This window comes from Oratosquilla oratoria, chromosome 8 (genome assembly GCF_046742065.1).
Source record: "Oratosquilla oratoria isolate Oo_2021 chromosome 8, ASM4674206v1, whole genome shotgun sequence".
Taxonomy (NCBI): Eukaryota; Metazoa; Arthropoda; class Malacostraca; order Stomatopoda; family Squillidae; genus Oratosquilla; species Oratosquilla oratoria.
In genome coordinates, this window is record NC_134784.1 from 112,501 (window position 1) to 134,290 (window position 21,790).

The window sequence follows — 21,790 nt, forward strand, 5'->3', positions numbered from 1 at the left end:
CACATATTTACATCACTTTAGAAATTTTATTCTAGGAAGTTTGTATTGAGCTATTTGGCAATCAGGAAGATTGGCAAATTAAGTTAAATTAAAAATATTACCATATATACTTTTATCTAAGATATACAGTATTTTTGTTTCATCTGTTTGATGTAAGTAATTTGGCTTATAACGTACTGCCATACCTAGAATTGATACACCAGTCACCTTGTTCAGTAAAATATTATTTTGAATGTTGCAAATTACCACAGAGCCATAGATTGACGAAGCATGGTGTTTAGAGGTGCTATGCAAACGTGAAACTGATGAATATCCATGTGAACAAGTTGCAGAAACATGGATTGGAAGTGAAGCGTCTATTCTTGACGTTTTATCTATTGACTTTCTCAAAGTCAATAGATAAAATGTCAGGAATAAATGCTTCACTTCCAGTCCGTGTTTCCTTTGCCGTGTTTATGCAAATGTGAGACTACTAAATACGTAGAAAGTTCCATCTGGTGGTCTGGCAAAATGACCTTGTCCACAGTTCTGGCACCCCTTGGAATTCACTTCCCCTTTGCGAGACCTGCTCTAAACTTTGTGATTGATATATGGTTGTAGCTGTATTATACAAAGATTCAGCAGAAAAATATATCCATATACCAAAGGCTTTTTCCCCCTACATGGGGGGTAGCCACAAAGAAAAATGGAAATGATGATAATAAAAGACCTACTGATGTGGCTAAATACAAAATTATGTATAAAGTATGTATGTATGTACATAATATCATTGCCCGAAGTTTCACACACTGAATGGAGACACTTGTAGCCCCACAGTAATGGGAAAAAGCCCTCAGCCCCTCCCATAGTTATGTTAGAAGAAACGTTTTATTCTTGTCTGTGATTAATTGGTATAGGACTTGCTGTGTCACAAGCTGAAAGGAGTGGAGAGCAGTCACCAGCTGTCAGTTGTTCATATGTGAAATGGTGCAAGAAATAATTGAAGTTGATAATTATCTTAGCCTTTACCATGACTCTGTTAGGAGCAACACCTAATAGAGGTGAGGGGGTTGACAGGTTTTGAAAATTTATAGTTGTACTGTCTGTCTTGTAGAACCACTATATGCAGGCAATCATGTTTGCTCTCTCTCTCCTCTCTCCTCCCTCCCTCCCTCTCCTCTCTCCCTCTCTCCCTCTCTCCCTCTCTCTCTCTCTCTCTCTCTCTCTCTTTCTTTCTCACATTGATAAATTGTTCTATTCCTGGTTTTTGCTATTTCATCCTCATATAATTTACTTGGTTTATCTTTGCCTTTGATTATCTGGATTGTTCTTGTTTGTGAAGTTTACACACCTCAGTTTCCTTGCACTTAGAAAGCTTGTGATTGTGGGTACAACTTGCACATTTCTGATAATCAGGGTAAGTTTTTGTCACATAGAGCATTGAATGACATCATTAATGTACAGCCTAAACATGTCACTTCATCATATATAGTTTTCCTAATGTTAGTGCATTTCATGATGGTTGCTCCCCAACCACTTGTTCCACATTAGGATACTCACAATTTTGTCCTCGTTAGGCATTCTTTTGTATTTTCTAGGACTGAGATCCTCTTTAGTTCTCAATCAACCCCCCCCCCTTTCCTGTTTCTTTGACATCAAAACACAAAATCACATGACTATAGTGTGTTTTACGCTCCATTTGAGATAATATTGCTCATTACTTTCTCATTGTCTGCAGATTTCTCGTCTTTATTGGTAATTTGTTACCATCAGATTGTTGGGATTTTGTTGCATAACCAGGAGAGGTTGAACGTATATGTGAGAGCCTTTGTTGCATTTGAGCCAACATGGATCTTGTCCTGGCTTTGTGCATACAAGTATTTCATTTTCTGTATTGTATTTTTCTTCATCTTTGTTGAAGTGATGGGGTGGGATCTGGCTAGTTTTATTCTATGCATCTCTTATCATTTCAAGTAGAATGTTTTTTTCCTGATTTTTCTTTTATTTTATTTTCTTATTTGGTGAGTTGCATTTGTGTGATATGGCATTGAAGGTGGGAGGGTGTCTTGCATAGAACTGTGTACCTGCTATTTTCATGTGAGGAAGGGGTTTGGGTGTGTAAACATTCTGTTGGGATGTTTTAGTGTAGCCAGTTACTTTTCTTAAATATTTTTTGTGTTGTATGTAGGATGTCTTTTTCTTATTTTTTTTTATATGCTATGGGTGCATAGTTTTTGTTTCTTACAGAAACAATCATGTCTTTTTGCTGCCCAAATCTCTGGTGCATGTTCAATTTTTTGTTTGCTTTCAATGTGTGGTCTGATGTATAGGCCAAGATCATATGGATATCAAAGGTGAAATCCTGTATTTTAGTGTTTCTGTCCAATGGGGGGGGGATTGGCTTAATCAGAATGTTGGATGTTTCTTTGATTCAGGGGAATTGGGCTAGCAATGTCACTGATGACTTTAAGGAGAAGCAGACATTTCATTTTTGCTTAGCCAAAGTTCTAGTTTGTTTTAGTTTGGTGCTAGGCTGGTGTTGTAAGGTCATCTGCATTGGTGACAGCTTTGATATTGTACACTAGGTTGTGAATAGCTTGGTGTTGGTGATAGCAGTTGCACCTTGGGGAACTTTTTGTACAATCTTTTGGTCCTCAATAAATGGTTATTCTCATGACATTACTCTCAGTCAGCCAGGAAGTTTGTTATCCATATCTTGTTAGTTTATGATTTTGTGACAGGATGTATATAAGGACTATGAAACACCTTCATATTTATTGCCACCATTGCAGTCATCCCCCAGTACACTAGACAGAGTAAGATAATTATTTTCAACTGGTATATGTATTGTATGTGGTATAGGTAAAGGGTCTTTGTGCACCATATCTTTCCCCATTTGGCAAAATATCGACCCTTGTCAAGTTTGAGTTATTTTTGTGTAGTAAACATATTTTCTCCTTTATTACATGGAAAGTGACATTATTATAGGCTTTAAACTAGGATAGGAGAGTCCTTATCTCGTCTGAAGGTCATAGAGGAACCCTGCTAATGTATTTGGGATTTTAATACACGAATTGGAACTGGCAAATGCCAAGAGAATTAATCCTGATGGGAAAAAAACCTTCAATAAACTTCTAGAATACATTTTAAGTTATGTCTGTTAAATATGTAAACAACATACAGGAGGGTCTGAGGAGCATGGGGACATCAAGGTTGGGAGAGAAAGGAACCATTTTGAACAGAGATAGAGGAGGCCATGATAGTCCATAGGCCTACACCTGAAGATGGTGAGCAGGTGTGAACTGTACACAATTATCATAAGCACTAAACACTCACAAAAGAATTGGATCTCACACTCTTGAATCAAGGCAGTCTTCACTTCAGGTTCCATCACTTAGCAGAATATGATCAGCTGCTTTCAGCATGAACAGATACTTTATCTATATACCAAGGGCTTCTTTTCCTTTATAAGGGAGGTGCAAAGTGAAAGGCGCACTCCCATCCACCACCCTTGCCTCCCTCTCATCATAACTCTCCATGGAAGAAGGGTCAACCCTACTTCCTGCCTTTGCCCAGGTGAGAAGCACTGCAGCAAGACACAGTACATCCACAGCAAGGCCGTTTTACATAATGACTTGGGGTGTACCTATTAATGGGCATTGACAAGAATCTGCACTTTTTTGGAGAATCTGCATTTTTTTTATAGAATTGTATTTGGCATCGGCAAAATATTGCCGATGCCAATGATTTTGAAATAACAGCACAAGTCAGAGTAAATGTTAGAGCAAAATATATTAATTTTTTCTTTTCTTTTTGTATTTCTTGTATAAAATGAAACTACATACATACGTATACCAAGGCTTTCTCCCCCTTGTAAGGGAGGTAGCCAAAAAGGAAAAGGCATAAAATCATTCCCACCCATTCCATCCCTGAATACACTCCACACCCCTCCACCCTCCCTATTATCTTAGCACCTCCTGGATGACGGGTCATCCCTGCACCTTGTCCACTGCCCTGGGTCAGAAGCAGTGTCGCAAGACACAGCACATCCACAGCAAGGCCGCTTCATTAAATTGGCGACCCCCCCTCTCCGTCCCCCCATGCATAAAAGGAGAAGACGGGGAGAAATCCCTTTGGGCTGCGTCAAATTTTGCTCACACATACTACCTCACCCCCCCATTCCACTTCATGCATCACATCATCATCCATATAAAACCATTCTCCATTCACCCCTGTCTTCTGTCCTTCCTCAACAGACATTCCCCTCTTCCCCAAAGCCCCCTTCACCCCATCCATCCACCTCATCCTAGGACGTCCCTTCATGTTCACTCCCTCCACATCTGCCTTCCATACCTCTTTTACTAGTCTTTCTTCACTCATTCTTTCCATGTGTCAAAACCATTCTAATACTCTTTCATCAACCCTATCTCCCAACCCACTTTCCACCCCTGTTCTCCTCCTCACCTCCTCATTTCTCACTCTATCTAGCCTAGTAACCCCCATCATACTTCTCAGACACCTCATCTCAAACACATTCAAACTCTTTCTCTCTTCCTCTCTTATGTTCCATGTTTCTGCCCCATACAGTGCTGTTGGCACAATCACTCCTTCATACATCTCCTCTTAGCATCCATTCCTAAATGTCTATTCCTCATTACACTCTTCAATCCACCAAGGCATTTACTCGCTTCTCTCAATCTACATTCTACCTCCACCTTCATTCCACCTTTTCCTGCCACATTTGCACCCAAGTATCTAAAAGTATCCACTTCCTCCAGTCACTCTCCCTTAATGCTCACTTCCAATCTACTGCCACTTTCACCCCTTGTACATCTCATCACCTTACTTTTACCCACATTTATCTTTAGCTTTCTTCTATCACATACTCTCCCAAACTTCCTCAATCCCTTCTCCGATCCTGCCGCAAGTGTAGTGTCGTCCGCAAGCAACAGCTGGCTCACCTCCCACTTTTCTCCATTTTCTTTAACCATCTCCAATCCCTGACCCACTACCCTTGCATATACCTCTCGCACTACCCCATCCATGTATAAGTTGATCAGCCAGGGTGACATAATGCATTCTTGACAAAATCCCACCTTTACCTTGAACCACTCACTCTCTCCATTTCTAATCCTGACACAAGCTCTACTACTCTCATAAAAACTCTTGACAGCTCCTAGAAGCTTTCCTGTTATCTCGTATATCCGCAAAACCTCCCACAGCGCCTCTCTGTCTACCCTGTTGTAAGCCTTTTCCAGGTCCGTAAAGGCCCAAAAATCATCCTTCCCCTTTCCTATAGCTTTCTCACACATCTGTCTTACCACAAAAATCTAATCTACACAACCTCTACCCATCCTAAATCCACACTGTTCCTCACCAATTACTCCCTCTGTTCCTCTCCTTATCCTCTCAATCAAGATCCTCCCATAAGCCTTCCCAACTACACTTAACCCCTTCACTATGGGCCACATCGTAATGCTGCCAGACGTGCGATGTTGTGTCATAATACTCGCATTATAGAAAATAAAGTCACTGCTTTATCGCTCGTTCTCTTTCACACGTGAATTTTGATAACAATAGAAAATATGATGGAGCCAGTTTATAGAGTATGGGGGCCACGCAGGTATGACTACAATAAATATAATCAAGACGCCGACGTCGGCATCTTCGCGTACCCACTAGCTCCTCATGACGCCTATATAGGCGTCACCATATGGAAGGGGTCAACAAGCTAATCCCTCTGACACTACTACATTCACACTTGGAAACGCACATAATAAAATGTTTAAAAAGTAGCCTAATCTGTCATGTATAAATCTACATAGATTATAAAGCAAGTAAAATCATAGTTGTTACATACATACATGCATATACCAAAGGCTTTTTCCCCCCCTTATAAGGGAGATAGCCAAAAGACAAAGGCATAAAAACCACTTCCACTCGTTCCATCCCTATCACACTCCATTCCCCTCCACCCTCTTATCTTGGCACCTTCTGGATGACGGGTCATCCCTGTATCTTGTCCCCTGCCCTGGGTCAGAAGCAGCATCACAAGACAGCACATCCACAGCAAGGCTGCTTCATTAAATCGGCAACCCCCCTCTCCGTCCCCTCATGCAGAAAAGGAGAAGGCAGGGAGAAATCCCTTTGGATTGCATCAAATTTTTCTCTCGCACATTCCCTCACCCATTCCACCATTCATAGTTGTTACTTAACATTGAAACTGATATTCCATAATTATATGAAGTGGAATCGGCATCTAAGAATGAATAGGACTCGGCATAGGCAATTAAGGGTAAATAGAAATCAGTATTGGCAAAGAAAAAAAAAATTGGCAAACCCCTATTAATGATCCCTCCTCCCCCCCCCCTCTCTCTCTCTCTCTCTCTCTCTCTCTCTCTCTCTCTCTCTCTCTCTCTCTCTCTCTCTCTCCCTCCCTCCCTCCCTCCCTCCCTTCCTCTCTCTGTCCTCCCTTTCTCTTTCTTCTTTCTCCCTCCCTTCCCCTCTCTCTCATATAAAAAACTGGGAGAAATACCTTTGGAGTACATCAAAATATCCAAACTCTCCACTATTCCTTGCTCAGCATAGAAAAACAAAAAAGACTGGTAGAAAATCTCTTTGGGCTGCATCAAAGTATCATCCATGCACAGCCATTCACCACTCACCCCTATCCCTTGCTTAACAGACATTCCTCTCTTACTGACACCCTTTCATCCCATCCATCCATCCATCTCATCTTTGCTTTCCACACCTCTTTTTGCTAATCTTTCTTCACTCATTCTTTCTATGTGTTCCAACCCTCCCAATACTTTATGATTAATATATACATATACCAATGGCTTTTTCCCCCTTACAAGGTAGGTAGCCAAAAAAAACTAAGGCATAAAATCCACTCCCACCCATTCCATCCTCATATTCTCTACTCCCATTCACTCCCCTCCCTCCCTCTTAGCTTGTTACTCCTGGATGACTGGTCATCCCTGCATCTTGCCCACTGCCCTGGGTCAGAAGCAATGTAGCAAGACACAGCACATCCTTAGCAAGGCTGCTTCATTTAATTGGTGACCCCCCCCCCCCTCTCCGTCCCCTCATGCAGAAAAGTAGAAGACAGAGAGCAATCCCTTTGGGCTGTGTCAAAATATCATTCACACTTTCTCCCTGACCCCCATCCCCCACCCACTCCCTTCCTTGCTTCACATCATTCATATACAACCATTCTCCACTCACCTCTATTTTCTGCCTTCTTCCTTCCTTCCTAACACAGACATGCCCCTTTTACCCCATCCATCTCATTCTTTGTTGCTCCCACATGTTCACTCCTTTCACCTTCCATGATTTATAGTTAAAATATAGATAATAAGATGCTTCATGATTTTGATGTAAAGAGGTTTTTATTGAGTTTTGTGTGAGTATATTACATAAGTGATGCATTTGGAGTCAGAAATGCTCCCAGAATATAAGGAAGCCATACACATGCAGAGAGGTAGGATAAAGAGACAGGGTGACAGCTGCCTAGACAACAGTTGATTCATATTTTGAGAAAGGCAGAATTCATACTACATATTTTTGTTTTTAATTTGTTTATTTACTCTATGATGTACATATATCATTAGGATACTTGTTTAATGGTATATATATATATATATATATATATATATATATATATATATATATATATATATCAGTACACCATTTAGAGAATGGTCGTTAAATGGGTGAAACTGTGTTTTGAATAGGCCCCCTACTTAAGGAGAAAGGGCCTTTGATGCAATTGCACAAAACACACACACACATGGGGAAATGATAAAAAAAAAAAAATACACTAACAAGACCAAAACTCGAGTACGCAGCAAACCTATGGACACCCAGTACCAAAAAGAATATAAAAAATTAGAAAGAATACAAAGAGCAACAACAAAACTGGCACCAACTCTTTCCAAAATGACGTATGAACAAGACTGTCCAAATTAGAATTACCAACTCTGGAACAAAGAAGGGAAAGAGGAGACCTACTATCTATAGAATTATGAAAGTAATGGAAATCTTAGATAAGAATGATTTATTGAAATGTGACAATGGAAAAACAAGAGGACACGAAACTAAAAACTAAAAAAAAAGATAATTACAGAAGAGATCTGAAGAAAAAAATAGCTTACCACACAGTGATAGATACTTAGAACAAATAAGACAAAGAAAGTGTGTGCAAACACTATTCAAGATTTTAAGAACTTGATGCTGAGAGATAGAAAGACGGGTCACCATGAGCATTGCTCCCTTCCCGTATAATACAACGAGGTACAACTAGGAAAATACCTGCACACCTCCCCTCAGAGTATACGTGTTTACACTTTTACCGTAGATGTATTCTAACAAGTCCTATTTTGTGTGAAATTTTTAATACTGAATGTTCTGTGGTTATTACTTTGTATATTACCATCGATTGTAGTACTTCCTTTGTATACGATTTATTAAATATTGTTGACTTAGTGCAAAGTATCACAATGTGAGGAAGTATGTATGAGAAAAAATTTGACACAGCCTGAAGGGATTTCTCCTCATCTTCTTTTCTGCATGAGGGGACGGAGAGGGGGGTCTCTGAATTTATGAAGCGGCCTTGATATGGATGGGCTGTGTCTTGGGACACTGCTTCTGACCCAGGACAGTGGACAGGATGCAGGGATGACCCGTCATCCAGAAGGTGCAAAGATGAGAGGGGAGTGGATTGGGTGGCAGTGGTTTCTATACCTTTTTCTTTTTGGCTACCCCCCCATGTAAGGGGGAAAAAGATGCGAAAGTTAAAAAACTATCATTCACAGAAATGTTACAGAAGCAGGTAGAAGAGAATGCAAAGGAAACGGTGATCAAGGTGATCAAAGAGAAGGAAAATTGGAAACGGTGATCAAGGTGATCAAAGAGAAGGAAAATTGGAAACGGTGATCAAGGTGATCAAAGAGAAGGAAAATTGGGTGAAAGACACAGTAGACAAAAAGAAATGCATTGTGGTTTATGGTATTAATGAAAAACACAATGTACACAAATACCAAAGGGAAAAGGAAGAGAAAGAAATTGCAAAGGAGATTCTAAAGGCGGCCCAAGAAGAAGGACAAAGTTTAGATACAGAAATCGATGACGTACACAGGATGGGTACATACTCAAAAGAAAAGAATCACAGATCAATGAAAATTAAACTAAGAATACAAATGATAGCAGAAGTACTATCAAAAGCAGCAAAACTAGCAAACTGAAAAATACAAAAATGTATGGATAAAAAAGGAAATGTACCAAGGAATTGGAGAAAGATAGGGAACTGAGAAGTGAGGCTAAGGATTTTTTTTTTTTTAAGTGGTAGATCTGAGGCTAAGAAAATGGTACATCAGAAAAATGGAAACTCAAGCCAAAAAATAGGAGAGAAGAAAAAATTAAAAGTGGCTCCAGTAATGTTTGCTATTTATATAAATGGCATGGATGAAGGAATTAAATGCTACATAAACTTCTTTGCAGATGATGCAAAACTATTGAAGAGAGTGAGTAACGAAGAAGACTGTAAATCTTTTCAGGGAGATCTGGACAAAGACTGGAATTGGAGTAAAAAGAACGAAGTGAATTTCAACATTAAAAAATGTAGTATAATGGAATTTGGAATAGGCAAAAATAGAATATCAGGTAAATACAAAATTGGAACAAAAGTTACAAAAGTAAATTCAGAAAGAGACCTAGGAGTGATCATTTCAGTGACATGACACCAGACAAACATGTAAACAAAATAGTTGGAGAAACCTATAACTTAATAAGATCAATGAAAGTGGCCTTAAACTACATGGACGAGGAAATGGTGAAGAAAATCCTAGTTACACTGATAAGACTAAAATTAGAGTATACAGTGTCACTGTTGACACTCAATACCAAAAAAAAAAAAAAAAAAAAAAAAACTAGAAAGAATTCAAAGAGCACTAACAAAGATGGCACCAACACTCAACATGATGACATATGAACAAAGATTGGACAAACTAAACTTATTAACTGGTGCAAAGAAGGGAAGGAGGCGATTTGATATCCATATATAGAATTATGAAAGGGATGGAAATCCTTGATGAGGATGATCTACTTAAATGGGACACAAAAAGAAACTTAAGAAGGACAGTTGCAGAAGATATCTGAAAAAGAATAGCTTTTCACATAGTTATAGATACATGGAATAAATTGAAAGAGAAAACAGGGAGTGCTAAAACTATACATGACTTTAACCACTTCAATACGGGACTTAAATCTCGCGGGCAGCAGCCAATGCCAGCCGTACGACGTAACGAAATAATATCCGCGTCATAAAATATAGTCGCCGCTTATATCGATCGTTCTCTCTTTCACCCGCGAATTTTGAAAACCACAGAGAATGGGATTTAGGGCGCATTTGGGAGAATGTAAAAACACAGGGGCGACTACAATAAATATAATCAAGACGCCGATATGGCAGCGTCGCGAATCCACTTGCTCCTCATGACGCCTATGTGTGCGGCACCGTATGGAAGGGGTTAAGAAAGAACTGGATGCGGAAAGATACAACTGCAGGTCACTACGAGCATAGCACTTCTCCCACAAAATACAACTAGGTAAAATACACACACACACACACCTACCTACCTCACCCTCAAAGGATCCTTTCCCCCCATTTTAGGGAGATGACACAGTTCACCCTACCCCCATCCAGAAATGCTTGTTGCCCATTCTCATCTTTTAAACTCTGGATGAAGTCATTGCAGTACCCTGCTACACTATAGGTTAGAGGCCTTCCAGCAAGGCACAGCATTACCACAGCAGGGCCCATCAGCCAAAGTTGATTTACCTCCACTACTTCATCACATGACATCCCCCAACCCCCACATCCACTTGAAAAATACACAGAACAATCAGGAATAAATCCTGTTCTGTGTCAAGTTCATAATGGATTGACTAAATACAGTCAGTAGCTCAGTATGAGTGATTTGGAACATACTTTCCTCTTTATAGGGGTAGAGGTTACTAAGTCAAAGCATACTCACCCAAATACCCATTTATTGACCATTCCATCTCAGCACCTTGTGGATGAAAGGTCATCTCTGTACTTATCATACTCTATGGGTCAAAAGCAGTAAAGCAAGGCAGCTCTTCCAGAACATGGCCTGACACTGGTTTACCTCCACTTTTATTATATAGCAAAATCCCCCCCATCTTATATCCATTCTCAGTTTGTTGAGCATACAAGACCATCCCTTTGGGATGTTATTGCCTCATCCATTTGCAACTTTTGGGTCATTTATGTTTTCTTGACACCAATGTGGTTTTTGCCATGAGCCGGCAAGCTGTGGCTATGCAGCAGGCATACCCAAAGTGGTTCACAAGGTTAGGTTAGAAGAAAAGTTGTCAGAAAAACAAACATGACCCCAGTTTTCCATTCACACCCACTTCCTTTTTCACTAGACATTTCTAAGTTAGTTATCTCCTAATGAAACTTTCTCTGTTTGGGTATGAGACTGACTTCCTTTCTTTTTTTCCAGAAACTGAAGAGGAGGATGTTGCCACAAGGGAAGCTGGCATCTTGAACTTGGCCCAGCAGTACCAGAAAGCTGGCCAGGCACAACAGTTGGCTCAGCTCATCAAAGACACACGACCTTTCCTCACCCATGTGTCAAAAGCCAAGGCAGCCAAACTTGTCAGATCCCTGGTAGATCTGTTTTTGGACATGGAAGCTGGCACAGGACTTGAAGTTGAGGTCTGTCGAGACAACATTGAATGGGCAAAACTTGAACATCGAACTTTCCTCAGGCAGAGTTTGGAGGCCAGGCTTATTGCTCTATTTTATGATACCAAACAGTATACAGAAGCTCTTGCTCTGGGTTCCCAATTGCTCAAGGAATTGAAGAAACTAGATGACAAGAACTTGCTTGTTGAAGTACAGTTGTTGGAGAGCAAAACCTACCATGCTTTAGGTAACCTTCCTAAAGCTAGAGCTGCTCTCACATCAGCACGCACCACAGCAAATGCCATTTATTGTCCCCCAAAGCTACAAGGGGCACTTGATCTACAGTCAGGCATCCTTCATGCTGCAGAGGAGAAAGACTTCAAAACGGCCTTTTCATATTTCTATGAGGCATTTGAAGGTTATGACAGCATAGATAGTCCAAAGGCTCTTACCTCACTGAAATACATGTTGTTGTGTAAAATAATGTTGCAGTGCCCTGAGGACGTACACAACATTGTCAGTGGCAAGTTGGCATTGCGACATAGCGGGAGTCATGTTGAGGCCATGAAAAGTATTGCTGCTGCAAGCAGCAAGAGATCACTTGCAGACTTCAAGAAGACTGTTGAACAGTACAAGGAAGAGCTAGAAGGTGATATGATTGTCAAAGCTCATCTCAAGACCCTATATGATAATATGCTTGAACAGAATTTGTGTCGAATCATTGAACCATACAGTAGAGTACAGGTGGCCTACGTTAGTGAAACTATTGGCCTGCCACAGAACACGGTAGAGCGCAAGTTGTCACAAATGATTCTGGATTCAAAGTTAACTGGCATTTTGGATCAAGGGGCAGGTGTTCTTATTGTATGGGAGGCAACAACCAAGGATAAAACCTATGAGCATGCTCTGGACACAATTAAGGCAATGGAAAAGGTTGTAGATGTTCTTTATCAGAAAGCAAAGAAGCTAACATAAAATGCTGTTCTAGTAGAGAATGGTTATGTTAAAAATGTACAATTGTTTAATACAAAAATAAGAACTTAACTCCATATTGACTGGTTTGGGTGGTTAGCTGTGTACTGCAGACGACTGGTTCCTTGTTGAGGCTGCAACTATGTGCCACTGCTCCCAATGCAGCAAATATTCAATCCTGATTGGCGGTTGTTCCCGTCTACTCAAGCATTAAATTGACTTTTATCTTCAACATGGAAATAGGAAGTGGAGTCACCCTAATTCATGTAATACTTGTCATACAAGTGTTGGACAATGTCATGTAAATAGGGTTCGTAATAACTTTTGCCATTAACAATGAATTTTATAAACTATTATTATTATAAAGGAAGGAAAATTCATATGGGAAGTTGAGGTTTTCTGTCAGCACCGGGGCCGATTGATGAATAGATGTACAGAACTGAAGACAAAGGACAAGTTGTTGAGTAATACGAGCCAAATGACCTTCCAGCAGTCCAGATGTGTGTGCTCCCCTGGCGCCGCAGGTCTTGTCTTGCTTATTTTTGCTCCTTTCTCCCATTATTATGTAAGCTATTTGAGTGGAAATATTTTATAATAAAAAAAATGGTATGTACAAAGTTTAGTTTCCGTGACCTTTTTTTTTTATATATATATAATAACAGCAGATACAAAATCAGTAAATTATGTAACCACTTTGGTAGCAAACAAAAAGGAGTGCAAACATTACATTTTGTATTAACTATCTCTTTATGAAAGATTTTTCAATATGCAGACAGGTGAGCGTCTTTCTTTAATAACTTATTGAATATTTTGGTTATTACTTGTTAGACAAGTGTGTGTGGATTTGTGAAATTTTCAATGTTTAGTATAATTGAAAACTTGTCTGGAATAAAGAGATTGAGAATACCAATGCTTTGCCTACACCTTTTCTTGTAATAATTGTTGCTATGTTTTCCAAAGTGGAAACCTGTAACTACACAATGGATGGAAGCAATCCCCAGGCTCTCCCAAACCTTCAAAAAGAAATGTACAGTAGAACCTCTGTTCAAGTCTCAAAGTCTTGCTGGTTGAACAAATTGATACTTTAGCAAGAAAGAATAAAAAAAAAAAAAAAAAAATGGTAGTTGACCAACCCAACTGAAGAAATTGAAAATAAGGTGAAATTAGATAAGTGTGAAAATATCACCCTGATAAACATGTATCCAGCAGACCATTAAACTGTCTTCAATTTTGGGACCATTTTCTAGAATGGATCATGATAAAGTACTAAGCTACTGTACTATAGTTACATTATGGTAAAAATTAGTGAGGATATATTTCAAAACTATTTAATTTATTCTAAGTTTTTAATAAACTATACTGAGAATACAAACAAGCAGTGATATTCCTTTTAGAAAAAAAAATTACTTTAGCTCGTACATTTTAAATTTCATCTTCGTTTAGCAACATGTTAGGTATGCCATTGCTTATGGGAAATTTTCTTCGGGTCTCTGGACATTCCAACGCCCCAGTGACAACTTCCACCTGTAAACACACAAGGAAATTAGTTTCCATTTAATTACTACATTGTAGCATTGCACCTTCCATTGTTTTGTAGAATAAAATTGTGTCAGGATTAAATATTAGAGGCTTTCATTATAGGTGTGAAATAAATTGGATAAAATGTATAGTATATATATATCTGAAACCAATGGCATAAATTATTTTAAAATTGCTAAAAATAGGCACATAATGGGGTAACTGTATAATAACATGTTTTTAGGTTTTGGATTTTAGTCTATACACTAAAGGAAAAAATCTCTTGGTAAATAGAGATGCACAATATAACAAGGGTTTCTTCCCCTCATACCCACCTCGACCTTTCCTTTCTTTCCATTAACTCCTAAATGACTCTTCATCCATGAGGAGTCAAGATGAAAGGGAAACAAATGGAGGTGGATGGGAGAAGAATGGGCGAGGGAGGGCATGTGCCTTGACTGGCTACCTCCCTTATACATAGACTAGTAAAACCTAAGAGCATGTTACCCATTTAATCAATACCCCAAAATGGGCTGAAAAGCAAAGTCTTAAGACACTTTCAATCACTCCTGGTTGCAAAACAAAATTACAATTTGGATAAATCCGCTGCCTCTGGTCTCTTGCAGAAGACCTGTGAATCTTGCAATCTGGAAAAGAACATCAGAGGACACTATCCACAATATACCAAGGGCCTCACTTGCAGAGAAATAGGCCAAGGCACCCACCATATCAAAACTGTTGGAAATACTGGAGGCAAAAAGGAATAAAAAACAAGTAAACTGTCCACCTTCCCTAAACAAATGGATACAAACATGGCCACTCCAACAGTTCATTTCACACAGACATCACTAATTACATGAAGAGACAGAACAATTAATCTGTAACCCCTCATCTCTCTTACAGAGGACCTGTGGCCTCCAAGAAACTGGCAATAGCATCCGGACCATGAATCACTTAAAGGTCAGATATCAACAGATATACCATTCACTAAAAATCATCGAAAAAGTACTTTTTAAAAGCATACAAATAAAGTTTTTACCTATTACAGAAGAATTTATTCAGAAAATTCACTTTTAATTGCGCCTCGCATACCACTTTTCCGAAGTCTAGATATTCAGAATAACAATATTGTTTGTTTGGCAACTGTGACGTCACGAACGCGGAATTCCCCGAAGCGCACGGGCGGAATGTTTCGAATAGCAGACGACGCAATGAAATGAAGACAAAACTGTTTTTTGCCAAATTTGATAAGATGTAGATGGTGGAATTATATATATACATCTTATCAAATTATATATATACATCTTATCAAATTTGGCAAAAAACAGTTTTGTCTTCATTTCATTGCGTCGTCTGCTATTCGAAACATTCCGCCCGTGCGCTTCGGGAAAGGTTCGGGGAATTCCGCGTTCGTGACGTCACAGTTGCCAAACAAACAATATTGTTATTCTGAATATCTAGACTTCGGAAAAGTGGTATGCGAGGCGCAATTAAAAGTGAATTTTCTGAATAAATTCTTCTGTAATAGGTAAAAACTTTATTTGTATGCTTTTAAAAAGTACTTTTTCGAGCAATACGATGATTTTTAGCGAATGGTATATCTGTTGATATCTGACCTTTAAAGAAGATAGTGTATTATCTTGGTATTGTTAGTGTGGGGCATAGTAGTATGAGACGTTCTGTGTCTTGTGGTGGCTGCATCTAGGACAGTTTAAATCTTTTGAGTGTGATAGTTTTTCTTGAAGGGCTTGATCACTTATCTGGGTGTGAACATGTTTCTGTGTATATGATTTGTGTGGCTTGGGTAGTACGTTGTGGTAGATATTTGAGTAGTATGCTGCTGGTGTAGTTTTATGTTGCACTCTGTTGGTAGTGCTTGTGAGATGTATTAAGAAGTGTGCCAGTTGTCCTGGGTTTTGGCATTGAATTTTGTTCGTCATTTTCCTATGCTGTTCTGTTAGAAGGATTTTGGTTTCTATGTGCAGAAATTTTTATTTCATTTATTGCCCTAAATCTCTTGCAGGAGACCCACAGTCCCAAGAAACCCAACATCAACCCTGTTCACCTAATCTGTAAAAATTAATATGCACAGTAAGTCCCTGTGGGCTTTATCAAAGACTACATGGACCCTAACCACTTCAGTACGACTCAAATTCTCACATGCAGCATTGGCTGCCATATGTAATTTGCATCACACTACTTCCTAAAGTCATTGCTGTATTAGTCATTCTCTTTTACTCTGAGTAATAATAAACACAGAAAATATGATCAAACCAGTTCATAGAATCCAGGGGTAACTCATGTACAGCTAAACAAAAAAACAAAAAAAAAAAAAAATAATAAATAATTAAAAATATATATATATATAAAATCAAGACACTGACATTCGCGTGTACCCACTCACGCCTCATGATGCCTACATAGGCATTATCATACTGAAGTGGTTAAGTTCACACGCAACAGTTGACCTATCTTTGAATAAAGAAAAAGAAAACCATGCTAAGTCATAACAAGGATGATGAATTAAAAAAAACCTTACATCAATATGTCTGATGCAGATAAAAAAAAAAAAATTCTGGGTATTATCTAATTTCACTCAGCTCAAGGAAAGCATTTCAATGCTCTAACTGGCTAGTGCATTTTACCAAAGCAAACAATGCATGACTGCCATACCTCTAACAGAATGTGGTGCAGTTTTTTAAGTAGATCTATGTCATTATCGAAGCCATCTGGTATTGCTGTTGGAAGATCATCTTGATGACCCACCTGTAAACCAAGCAGTACTTTTAGATTCTACTTCACATTTGAATAAAATTACACAAGAGCCTATACAGCAGTGAATAACAATACAAAACACTTATCACTCACGGATTTTGCCGCAAATACAAGAGCATCCCAGTCCAATTTGGGAACCATCCGTACAATGAATTCTTGATTATAATCGATATCAACGGTTCGTACTTCATCAGCCTGCAAGAACAAACACAAATGCAATAAATGATACTTCATCACTCAACATCAAGGAAGAAATAAATGGTGGTATTCTAAAAAAAAAATAATAATAATAAATAAATAAGAGAGAGAGAATAAGAATACCACTGAAAGTTGACATTGATAAAATCCCCACACCTGGTCTTTGCCACTGGATAATATCACAACCTAACACCATATATTCCATCTTCAACAATTTTGCAGAGTAGATACTTTTCATCTCCATACATAAGGTAAAATGGAGGCTAGAGTGGCAATTCCTTTAGCTCAGTTTAATACTAAAAAAATCAACAACTGGTAAAGTAATGACTATTGCTTTACCTTGATCATGAGCATTTATTTACTCTATGGAAAATGTTTTCAGTGATATATAATTGGAAACATATAAAATGTCTTATATTAATAAAAGTGATCCTACATGACCGAGTGTGAGAGCCACTTTCATCATCCTTTGTGGATTGACAATAATTACCTATCTTTCTAACCTAAGACATGCATTCTTGTAGTGGAGGGTAATCAACATCATCTCCTCACTCTACTCATCTCTGTGAAGGACCAGGGAGTGTAATAAGGACAAAATCAGCAGGCCCATGATATTATCAATTTTACATTTCTAAAAATGGCACTCTTGAGTATGGTGGTCCCAACCAGTAATGTCATTTCCTCCCCCAATCATCTAGGGCTAAACATGGGAAAGAAATTACCAGCAATCCCTTGTATATTCAAATTATGGTAATCTAAGTTTTTGGCAATAGATTGTTGGTAATTTATTATACAGGGTTCATCAACAGAGAGGTGGGGAAGGGATCAAATTGTGCTTACTAGACATAAAATTAGCAAGAGTTTCTCCCCCAACACTTCCATACTAAACACATCAAAATAAATTACCAAGAATCTAATTTATCATTGTCAGATAAATTATGGTAAAACTCCAGAATGATGCAGACACTGAAATTTAACATGAAAGTTCACTGTCCAATAGCTTCTCACCTAACTTAATGTAACAACCATTCCATAGGTAAATTTTCAGAAGTGCATACCTACGCAATATAGCATTACAAAGTTAAATATTAATTTTGTAAATTGTAATACATCCATCTATACATTTTTCTAGGAGGAAATCAATAACAGAAAAGGTTGCTAAAAGCGGTACACTTATGAACAGAGCTGTGGGGCTGCCTGAGATGTCATCTTTGTTTTGATATATGCAGTGGCCGAAGAAATTAAAATATGATAAATTTGTATATTCTAATTTAACCTGTGTCTAGTAATACAATATCTGTAATTCTTTAGGTCATCAGGATCATCATTGTCAGGGATATTGATGGCCTGTTTTGGTATCCAATCAGACTGCAGGGTGTTCAGGAGTTGCATAGCTTTAAGAAATACATGAATCTCAGCTCTGTTGCACTGTTTTAAAAATATGTACCATGCAAGAACAGAAGTACTGAGGACATATCCCAGGCCTCAGTATCCACTCATATTTGCTTTAAGCACTAGACAGACATGGCATCTCCATCCTATGATTGCAGCTTTGTTTGGTAGTGGATTTGTTCTTAGCAACTTTTTTTTTCTTTTGATTTCCACCAAGAAAAAAGTATATTACGTTGATGTGTTATAACTTTAATAATTAATTATCTAATGCTATAATGCATAGATGTGCATTCCTGAAAACATACCAATAAATGGATCTTTCAAATGCAAAAAAGAAAAGTGAAAATGTTTTTGTGTGAGACTGGAATAGAACCAAAATTACTTTAATCTCAATAAGTAATGGATTGTTGACAATATTATTTTGTCATGTTTAGCAATGGAAGGGTACCAAGTAACTAGTGTTGCTGAACATGGTGACCATACTCCAGGACCGCCAACTCTGTCTCTGTAGAAATCCAATAAGGGTGTTATTAATATTACTCATTTATGGTGATTCACTCGTGTAAACTATTTCCTGGAGAAATAATAAAAATAAAATCTCACACGAGATTATTACCAAGGCCATCTCAACATTACACTGTAGTTCAGAAAACAATAAATTGAAATTGACTGCTATATGAAACCCTAATTATACATTATACACACACTATTTCGTCACTATTTTCCATCTCTATCTATGCCTGCTATGGTGACAATGTTAAGTATAATTATTTGTAATTCATATTGCTTTGGTGGGCACTTCATAAAATCATGTTATATATGATCATTCACATAAAAGTAATTCAACTTACTTGTATTTTCAATGGAAACCCTGTTTTAACATTTCTTATTCCTTTACTTGTAAGCATGTTATGAGTTACAAGCTTCATGGTTCTGGACAGTGTTAGAAAAATGGTGAAGAACTAACTATACTATTTTTGAAGAGTGGTCACGAAATGTATTACATGCAATTACTCTTGCGCGTGTTAATTTAAACACATTAAATATAATCTGGCTTATTCCAGTCCTTTTTCCTCGCTTGCTTTCCGCTGCAGACTGCGGTCAGACGTAAACAAAGTTACAAATGCTATAACTATAAGTGCATTTTTTGTTACATTATTAATTTGATGTTACATTACTACCAACATAATTTTTGTGGCTGATTTAATTGATACCTTGTAACATTATTAATTTCATGTTACAATGCAAAATATGAAAAAAATATGATCAGCCATTTTTCTCCCTGTAAAATGGAAAAAAAAATTTACAGTAAAACTACGTATCATTCAATTCAAATAACTACTCTTATTCTCTGTATAAATCTTCATCGTTCATATTTGTGATTTAATGGTTTTGAAAAACTAGAATAATGACATTGAAAATGTATGTATAACTTGGACGTATTTATGTGTAATTCGGATGAAGATTTTTATCCATTATTCATATGAGTGGTTAGATAATTGTTATCAACAAGAGGATTTATATCAAGGCGGTATGCCGTTTTTAAACGTTTTGCTTTGCGTATTTTTCTGTTTAAAATAAATCTACATGTGAAAAGTGATAGGATGAAAAACTAGGAGAAACACAAAAGACGCCACGAAAAAAACACGCTAATAATGAGAAATTTAAACAGTGCTGTTTCGGTGGTCCGGGCACATTAAAAGAACGGATAGAGGAAGGGAGCAAAGAGAAGATGGAAATGGACGCCAGAAGAAAAGGAAGAACAAGGGAAAGATGATACTGTCGGTGGGACAGTGGAGAAATACATGTCAGGACTGGAAGAACTGAGAGAAGACCTGCAGGCATTATTTAAGCAGAGGGGAATGGAAGAGAATGTCACGACTGACAGAAAATGGTCTCTAACTGGGAATCGAAGAAATAAGATAACGTCAAGAAATTATACCCGTATTTATCAACTATCACAATTAGTCTGGAGTTCACGTTTGGCCTTAGCTTGGGCTTCAAGGTACTCTACCTCCTACTGAAGGTAAAATATAGTCCATAAATTGACAGTATGGATTTTTTTTTAATAAATTTGTTTCCATCTCCTCCTGAATCTCACATCCCCAATCAAATATATTCTCTGTCGGTGTTACAACATTCTATTAACAACCTTAATACAATTGGTAAGTTATCTCCCTGCTCCCTATTTTTTCAGTCTTCTTTATCATCATATTAATATAGATTACTTAATGAGGTTACAATTTTATTATCTCCTTGTCCATGGTTTCATCCACGATTTTACATTATACGTTTGTCAGATGTCAAAGTATCCGTGACCAACATACATACATATACCAAGGCTTTTTCCTCCTTACAAGGGAGGTAGCCAAAAAGGAAAAGGCATAAAATCATTCCCACCCAATCCATCCTCGAATACACTCCACATCCCTTCACCCTCCCTCTTATCTTAGCACCTCCTGGATGACGGGCCATCCCTGCACCTTGTCCACTGCCCTTGGTCAGAAGCAGTGTCGCAAGACACAGCACATCCACAGCAAGGCCGCTTCATTAAATCGGCGACCCCCCTCTCCGCCCCCCCATGCATAAAAGGAGAAGACGGGGAGAAATCCCTTCGGGCTGCGTCAATTTTTGCTCACACATACTACCCCACCCCCCATCCCCCCGTCCATTCCACCTCATGCATCACAACATCATCCATATACAACCATTCTCCATTCACCCCTGTCTTCTGTCCTCTCCCGTCCTTCCTTAACAGACATTCCACTCTTCCCCAAAGCCCCCTTCACCCCATCCACCTCATCCTAGGACGTCCCCTCATGTTCACTCCCTCCAAATCTGCCTTCCACACCTCTTTTACTAGTCTTTCTTCACTCATTCTTTCCATGTGTCCAAACCATCCTAATACTCTTTCATCAACCCTATCTCCCAACTCCCTTTCCACCCCCGTTCTTCTCCTCACCTCCTCATTTCTCACTCTAGCCTAGTAACCCCCATCATACTTCTCATACATACATACATACATATATATATATATATATATATATATATATATATATATATATATATATATATATATATATATTATTCTGGTAACCACTTAAGAAAGAGAAACACAGAAATCCCAAGCGCTTTCATGTAATTCACATCCTCAGGGGAGAAGACAGACAAAAGTACAATACAAAGACAATACAAACGGAAAAGTATAAACCTAGGAGAGCTAAAAGGCTCCATACAGGA

The 21,790-nt window shown here is 38.3% G+C and overlaps 2 protein-coding genes across 2 annotated transcripts in view; one reads left to right on the plus strand and one right to left on the minus strand.

The window, feature by feature from the left end:
* Positions 1 to 13,284, plus strand: part of LOC143027533 (26S proteasome non-ATPase regulatory subunit 11-like) — a 14,420-nt gene extending 1,136 nt beyond the window's left edge. The window contains exon 2 of the mRNA XM_076188825.1: positions 11,511 to 13,284. Coding sequence (XP_076044940.1) covers positions 11,511 to 12,670 — 1,160 coding nt within the window. The 3' untranslated portion in view covers positions 12,671 to 13,284. The remainder of the gene's footprint in view (positions 1 to 11,510) is intronic.
* Positions 13,285 to 13,994: 710 nt separating this feature from the next.
* On the minus strand, positions 13,995 to 19,684 carry LOC143027534 (multifunctional methyltransferase subunit TRM112-like protein). Its single transcript, XM_076188826.1, has 4 exons — positions 19,402 to 19,684; positions 17,054 to 17,155; positions 16,859 to 16,951; positions 13,995 to 14,191 (listed from the first exon to the last, which is right to left on the minus strand). Exons 1-4 carry the CDS (start codon positions 19,477 to 19,479, stop codon positions 14,090 to 14,092), a joined length of 375 nt encoding a protein of 124 aa, XP_076044941.1. The 5' UTR covers positions 19,480 to 19,684; the 3' UTR covers positions 13,995 to 14,089.
* Between the last annotated feature and the right edge of the window lie 2,106 nt (positions 19,685 to 21,790).

Bases quoted from the DNA above. Each gene is read 5' to 3' on its own strand.
- LOC143027534 (XM_076188826.1), bottom strand. From the start codon at position 19,479: ATGAAGCTTGTAACTCATAACATGCTTACAAGTAAAGGAATAAGAAAT. The intron at 17,156-19,401 runs GTAAGTTGAATT...TTGTTCTTGCAG, and splicing joins GGTTTCCATTGAAAATACAA to GCTGATGAAGTACGAACCGT. The intron at 14,192-16,858 runs GTATGGCAGTCA...GTGTGTTTACAG, and splicing joins TGCACCACATTCTGTTAGAG to GTGGAAGTTGTCACTGGGGC.